Below are 8055 nucleotides of genomic sequence, written 5' to 3' on the forward strand. Positions count from 1 at the left end.
ATGCATTTCTTTGCATTCAGTTATTTATGTCATACTAATATTTTGTGAAGTTGCTTTACTTTATGCGGTACTTCGCAAAGTCAAAATATTAAAAATCAAACTACGTATATCTCGATTAATATTCGAATATTCTCATCATTTCATTGAGAAAAAGTCATAACCGTGGTTATATGTCAATGATTGCATCAAGGTCTTGTCCAATCCAAAAATACTCCAATACCGAAGTCTAATGACATTTTAGGCATATATAATAGCCATTGTAATTATATCTTGGAAACTTAGTGGCAGACTATAATCAAACTCTGAAACATTTTGAATTAGCCTAGATTTGTGTCGCTCTTAAAATTGAGGTGCAATTTCCTTGTAGTTTGATATTGAATATACTTTTTCAAATTGCCTTACTCTCATTATTCTATACTCATTTTGTAAGAGGGCATTTCATTTCTCATGTCATATCCCCTATGCATTTTTCAAACGGTACATTGTTATTAAATGTCATTGATCGATTTATATGAACCTACATGTTCATAATATTTTCCCATTACTTTAGGGTTATTACTTCTTTATTATCCATAGTTCGTTCTAAGAAAACTTTTTTGTCTTGAGAGACATTTATTTGTCATTCAAGATTTGAATTATGTTTCTAAGTTACATGCATGAAAACATGTTTGCATAATTCGATCATGGTTGAGCCTAGGTTGGCTTGTAGGGGAAGTTGGTACTCAAATTCTTTATATTCCAATATATGTTGTGTTGGTTTAACCAACTGTAGATAGAGTACGAGACTTACTCGTTTCCCAGTTTGAAATTCTAAATAGACTTACACGAAAATTAAACATACTAAGAGACATTATGGCTCTTTTTGAGCTTTTTGAAGTTGTTTTATCACAGTAAATATATACAATTTAATTAATTTAGAAGAAATACAAATCGGATTTCAAGACCAAGAATTGAAATTGTCGTATTTTTCAATGCTTCATGAAAATATTTTATCACAAGAATCTGTTGGTCCTCTCTTTGTTTTTAAATTATAAAATTCTCATGAAATTTCGTTATCATGGCAATGCTCATATAATATACTAAATAACATAATTATAAAAATTATATAAACATACCATATGTAACAAATAGAGCATATCATTTAACGTGGGTAAATGATATAGCAAACTTAAGCAGTATACACAAAATAATTTGCTCACATATGCTTAATACGATATATAATCATAATGTCAAAAAGTAGCATGATAGTTCATTCACATGCCTAGCAACAAATTTATTTAATAAAAATGGCATAGCATATAACATGTTCAAAATTCGAAGAATACTTTGCTCACGTAACATGCATAATTTCATATATATGAATGAAATTCTATAAGCAAGAAATATAATTTAGATCTTACTTGCATGTGAGTTTGTCATATAAACTGCATATTAAGCGATTTTTGATCTCATAATTTCATGTTGCTCGTCACGTTGTTATTTGATAAATCACATACAAAAACAACGACATATATATGATTAGTTACTTTTAATCAATATAAATTGAATTAAATTGAATATTTTAAATTTTAATATTGTGAAATAGTAAATAGTAAACTAAGATTAATTATCTGGTAATTTTGAGAATTACCTTAAATTGTTTTTTATCAGAAGAGGTAAATTATGATTTACTAGGGGTAATTTTTTTTTCTTGGGCCGGGTTGAGCAAATGATACATCCGGTTTGGATGAGCTCCAGGGTCGAGCTCGCAATTTGCAGATATGTTGTAATAGAGGCGAGTAGCAATCTCGTCGACCAAGGTGTGTCCAACTTGATTCTTGGCAACATCAGGGCTACGTTGTCGGAGATCAGAATAGAGTGAGCAGGCGCGCCGATCTGGGGAGTGGTGATGGTGGATCACCGGTGGAGAAGATTGTCGTGGGGAGGGACTAAGGTTACCAATCTAGGTTGCCGATCACGTCGATCTGGATCGGACAACCATCAAGGCTGCTTGGAAGCTTCAGTTTTAGGCGACGCTCTAGGCTGGGAGCATGCTGGCGGTTCCAGGAAGGAGGGGATGAACCCACCGAGTCAGGTTCGTCGCTACTGCACCAGTGAGGGTCATTGACGCCTTCGTCGATAACGGGGTCGTCTGGTCGACGACGGCTTGGCCGCAAGAAGTTGTGGTTGAGTCGATCTACATCGTTGTCGAATCTGCGAGGAGGAGTAGGACGCCGGAGATCGACGTGGATGCTTGCCGGCACAGGGTCAACGTTGTAGATCAGAGGACATGTGTGCCTAGAGAAAATTTTGGGTGCTCAAATGATATTCGATTTCTACTATCTTTTTTTTCTTTCGTTGTCTTCTGCAATTTTGTTTTTGGCAGAAGGAATTTTTCTGAATTTTTTCTGTTTTTCTTCTTTGGCTGAAAAAAAAACTCAGTTGAAAGCAAAGTGTTGATAACGTGTTGTAGGAAAAATGGAATTGTCTACTCATTTCATTGATACTCCACTTTATATAGGGGTCATAATTACAATAGAAATAAATTGTAATTATAATGGTAATTAATGCTACATAATGGTGATTGAATTGTTACTTCCGTTGACCATACACGTCCTTAACACATTATGTTATTTACTTAAATGAAGGCACGCTAATGGTGTTTTCCCTTCAATAGTTGTTAAATTTTAATCTGATAAAGAGTCATCACGGTTATAACTCAAAATTCGTATTTCATGCTTATATATACGGTCAACGATCTTTATGAGTATTAAGAATGATTTTGAGTTATCCATAAGAAATTAAATTCAGACATGATTACATAAAGATTATAATTTGACGTACGTAATCGATTATGAGGTATACCAAATCAACATGTAATGACCTGATTTTTCGAAATCAATTTGTTTGAATTCTTTGGATTTAATAAAGTGTGTAAAATTATTAACCACATTGGTTTCACTTCGTAACGTTGTTAAATCGAAAACGGAAACGTCGTCAGAAATCTCAAATTGAAAAATGTTACGTTTCCGCGACGCGGGAGTCGATTTTTACTTCGTCGCTCGTTTCTGAAAACTTCCTTCACGAAAGTTGTAGAGCTCGTCGATATGAATTCGTGGACGCGTCACGCGTCCTAATCGAATATCGTATTTTAGTTTCCAATTTGGAAAAAGGTATAAAAATGAAATTTTGAGAATTAGGGTTTCCATTTTCGGAAACCCTTTCTCTCTAACCCGCCTCCCTTTTTCTCTCTCTTCTCTCTCTCTCTCTCCCCGATCTCTCCCTCCCTCGCCTTCATTGGCGACCTCCACCCCCCGACCTCTGTAGCTCTCACCGCCACTCACACAACCACCGCAAGCCCGACTGTAGAAACCCAGAGCCGGACGCGTCCTCCCTCGCCGCGGTGACGCCGCACGACAACCCGAGGCCCCATGATCCTCTCCGCCGTTCAACCTTTGTTGCCGGCGAGGCTAGGGCACGAGGATCAGCACGCCATCGCCACTTATCCCTGGCGCCACTTGTGAAGCGATCAGAGCTCGGATTCAAGTCGCCGCCTCACGCTCTGCTCAAATCCACCGCCGCCGGGTTCTAGCACCTTCGGCGACACTCTGGTGGATCCAAGGCACGAATTAGGTAAGGGATCAGAGAAGGAGGAGGTGGAAGGAATACCGCCGCCTTAGGCGGCGCGTGAGGAGGGTAAAAGGTGGCCTTGGGCCGTGGAGGGGAAGAGGGGAAGGAAATGAGAGGTTTTGGGCGGCGGTGGGCAAGCCACGCGCGCCGGTTCGAGCGGCGCATGAGCTCCACACACTGCCACTATGGTGAGGCGCGTGAGCACCACGCGCGGTCGCCGGAGGTGGCACGTGAACAGTAAATTTTTCAAACAGTATTTATGTAAAATTATTTTACGTACGGTGAATGTAAAAAGTAATTTACGTGCAGTAAATGTAAAATTATTTTACGTACGGTGAATGTAAAATTATTTTACGTACAGTAATTGTAAAAATAATTTATGATAGGTAAATCAGTAATTATTATTTACTGAAACAGTATTTACGATGAAATAGTACATGGCGGTACATGAATATGTAAATAGTATGTACTCATATAGAAATACGTAAAGAATATGTAGTCGTACATGAATACGTAATTAATATGTATTTGTACAGTAATATGTGAATAGTAATTACGTGAACAATAATTTCGTAAAAACCAGAAATTGCTTAACAATAAAACATTATTACTGTTTCGACATTTAAGGTTTTACGTAATGCTTTTAAATTCACTTCTTATCTATTCTAGGTGATCGACACAACTAGTAAAAGATTCAATTTCAGAATTGTGGAAATTACCCTCAGGAATATAAGGTGAGTAAAATCTCATAGTGACGAATCTACCCTTGTGGAGATTCATAATTACACTTAATTAAAAAGAACGAACTGTGAGATATATATGATATAGTGGATTGTGTATGTGTATATGGTAAAATAGGTACATATATATGGTTTGCTATAATATATACTGTCATAATTTCGATTTGCGAATGAGTTCATTATAGCATTGATATTTACTTATTTGAGCATGTCTCTTGGATTTGTACAATAACATGTGATGATTGTTTGTACGTGATTTTAACTTGGGTTATGTTAAAACGTTTTTGTGGTCTGTGGACATGTCTTCGGACGTGTTGGCATGTCGGAACCTAGCCTTAGCCGGACGACAGTTACGATACAGTTAGAGCTCTAGTTTGTCTGCCGGTGTACTGCATGAGAGGTAACAGATGGGTCATCGGCTTATGAGTACCCATATTTTGGATATTGGGTAGCAAGTGGTTACCCAATGTCGGGCAACCTACTAACATAAGGGGTAACATAGGTGTATCAACGCTCATGAGTACCCGTATTATAAATGTATTTGGGTAAACATAGGGGTTGCCTAATTTCTCATGAGCACATATATTTTCTGATATTATTGGACAACCAGATGGGTTGTCCAATGACTCATGAGTGCATTGATGATTAATGCTTTATGTATTTTCTTATGTATTTATATGTGAGTTATATTGTTGTTTACTCATACGAGCTGTAAAGCTTACCGGGTTTATGTTTACAATCCCGGTGCACCTATTAGATGATGTAGGGGATAGTACCACATGTGTGGATTAGGAGAATCGACGGACAACTCTGAAGATTTTGAAGTTGTTTTATTTTATCTTGTGGTGATTGAGAGGATTTTTACATTTCCATTTGATATAATGCTTGAATTATAAATTTAGTTTGTAATAATCAATTTGACTGAGTTGTACCATGAACTCTGTAATAATCCACTGTAACGTTGAAATGATTTCGATTTATTGAGATTTTTTTAGAGTTTTTCATGTCTTCGAGTTCGAGTTTCATACTCTAAATTTCGGGGTTGTGACAGTTGGTATGAGATCGGAGGTTGTATATTTGGTGATATATCAATATCATCCAGGAGCGATGGCCTGACTGCAGCGGACCCCCATCACATGCTCTTCGGTATTGATATGTCGCTGGATACGTAAGAGTGTTTGGAGCCACACCTTAAGGGTTGGTCCTCTAGTAAGTATTGTGACAATACTTCGATGATTCACATTCTGTCTGAAATCTGAAGTTAATATATGTTGGATCTATTTTGTTCAGGTTCAAGACTTCACATGTATTGACTAAGTGTTTAAATGTTGCAATGTGATGAATTTGGAGAAGGGCCGTGCACAGGGCTGAGGACGGGCGAGAGGTCGAGGCCGAAGTAGGGCTGGAGGCCGAGTCCGCAATATGGAGAACCTCTATGAGGAGGCGGCATCACAGGAAGAATAGGCCATGCGGTTGTCATTAGAGACGATGGTCGTGTGCTAAAGCTGATTACGGACATAAGTAGTCTGCCAGCGACATCAGCGGATCATTGAATTGAGAGTATGAAAACCTACTTTGAGATGATGGTGTGCTCTAAGATAGAGAAGAGGATGATAGCCACATTCTTCTTAAAAGATGATGCTCTGGATTGGTGGAAGAGCACGAGGCGGACTGTGGATGTGTCTACCTTGACCTGGGATGGTTTCACGACACTTTTTCGAGAAAAGTACTTTCCAGCTACAGTGCAGGAGGATTTAGAACTTGAGTTCCTTGAGCTAGTACATGGAGATATGACTGTCAGAGAGTATGAGGCACGTTTTGCACAGTTGTATCGGTTTGTCAGACCAATGGGTGAAACCTCCTTAGCCCATAAGTTTCCACGGGGACTTAAGCAAGAGTACAAGACCATTATATCAGCACTTTGTCTGTCTACCAAGGAGTTGATGTATGAGAGTGCCCTAAATTTGGAGCAGGCTAATAAGACTCGCGAAGAAGATGTGGAAAGTAGAGATACTAGAGGAAAAGGCAAGGCAATCAGTTCAGGCAACCGGTCCTTAGGACAGAAAGGTGGAACTTGGAAGAGGTCGAGATCCTATTACCAGACTCCGGCCAAGACAACATCTCCTTCTGTTAGGACCGCACTTGTTAGACCGATGACATCAATAAGGTGTTTCGTTTGCAACGAAACAGGGCACTATGTCACAACTTATCCGAAATCAAAGAGAACAGACTATTATAAGTGTGGGCAAGTGGGACATTTGGCGAAAGACTGTAACTGAGCTCCGTAGGGTAGACAGGAACATTAGCAGAGACAGTTACCAGCAAGCCAAGCTAGAGTGTTCGCAGTAGGTCAGCGAGACACATGAGTGGAATATACCTTATCTATTTTTGACTACCTTGCTAGAGTATTGTTTGATACAGGAGCATCACATTCATTTACTGCTAGTTCGGTAGTGGAGATATTATGATTGATTCCTACACCTCTTGGAAACTCTTTATGTGTCACTTCACCTCTTGGAGTGTCCCTCAAACTAGAGACAATCTGCAAGGCTTGTCCTATTGTGATTAGAGGTAGAGAATTCTCTGCTTCTTTGTTAGTGATTCTGGACCACACCTATGATGTGAACCTAGGAATTGATTGGTTGAGGCCGCAGCACGCAATGATTGATTGCTTTGACATGGTGGTGTTTTTCCATAGGTCCGGAGAACCAGTGTTTCGTTATTGCTGCCTCAAGTCAGATAATGCCATGAGAACAAGAGTTTTAGCACATATGGAATCTGTAGATGAGAAAGTGACTATTGCAGACATTGTGGTAGTATCTGAGTATAGTGAAGTGTTCCAAGAGATACCGGGGTTACCTCCTCGAAGACTTGTAGATTTCTGCATAGATTTGGTACCCGGTACTGCACCTGTGTCAAAGGCGCCCTATAGACTGGGACAAAACGAACTTAAAGAGTTGAAGGTGCAGATAGATGAACTATTAGACTAAGGGTTCATTAGACCTAGAGTCTCACTGTAATAACCCGAATTTTTAGAAACTAAATGTCGAGTATTTTCAAAGTGTTAAACTTGTGAAATTAATTCAAGATGACAATTGGAGGTTTGCGACATTTCGAAACGAAAACGGAAACGTTCTCGGATCGTTTAATTAGAAAACATAACGTTACCACAACGTATAGATCGACTTTTATTCCGTCGCTCGGTTATGAAAACTTCCTTCTCGAAAGTCGTAGAGCTCATCGATACGAGTTCGTGAGTATGTGACGCGTTCGAATCGAACGTCGTACGTAAAAGTTATTAACGACGGAAGTTAGTTTCCGATTTTAGAGGGGGGTATAAAAGGAAACATTTCTGAAGTAGGGTTTCCATTTTCGGAAACCCACTTCTTCCCCTCACCCCGCGCCTCCCTCTCGTCTCTCTCTCCTTTCCCTCGAACTCTCTCCCTCCGAACCTCCTCAACACCGGCGATCTCGACTTTCAGGCTGCCGTGGTCTTCACCACCTAGCCCAAGAGCACCGCACGGCTCTCCTCTACGAACCCCAAGGTCGTCGCAACACCTCGTGACGTCGTGAGCCTCCGCACTCCAACCCGAGGCTGCAAGCTCCATCGCCACCATCAAGAGCACCACTTTGGCGACGCCAAGGCACGAAGGAGAGCATCACAACACCGATCGTCGCCCTTGGAGCTTCTGCCATCGATTTAGGG

The 8055-nt window shown here is 39.8% G+C and overlaps 1 protein-coding gene across 1 annotated transcript; it reads left to right on the forward strand.

The window, feature by feature from the left end:
• The first annotated feature begins 5932 nt into the window (after positions 1 to 5932).
• LOC126803593 (uncharacterized) lies at positions 5933 to 6628 on the forward strand. Its single transcript, XM_050531376.1, has one exon. It carries the CDS (start codon positions 5933 to 5935, stop codon positions 6626 to 6628), a length of 696 nt encoding a protein of 231 aa, XP_050387333.1.
• The last annotated feature ends 1427 nt before the right edge of the window (positions 6629 to 8055 follow it).

Source organism: Argentina anserina, chromosome 7, assembly GCF_933775445.1.
Source record: "Argentina anserina chromosome 7, drPotAnse1.1, whole genome shotgun sequence".
Lineage (NCBI taxonomy): Eukaryota > Viridiplantae > Streptophyta > Magnoliopsida > Rosales > Rosaceae > Argentina > Argentina anserina.

Bases quoted from the DNA above. Each gene is read 5' to 3' on its own strand.
- LOC126803593 (XM_050531376.1), top strand. From the start codon at position 5,933: ATGGTGTGCTCTAAGATAGAGAAGAGGATGATAGCCACATTCTTCTTA.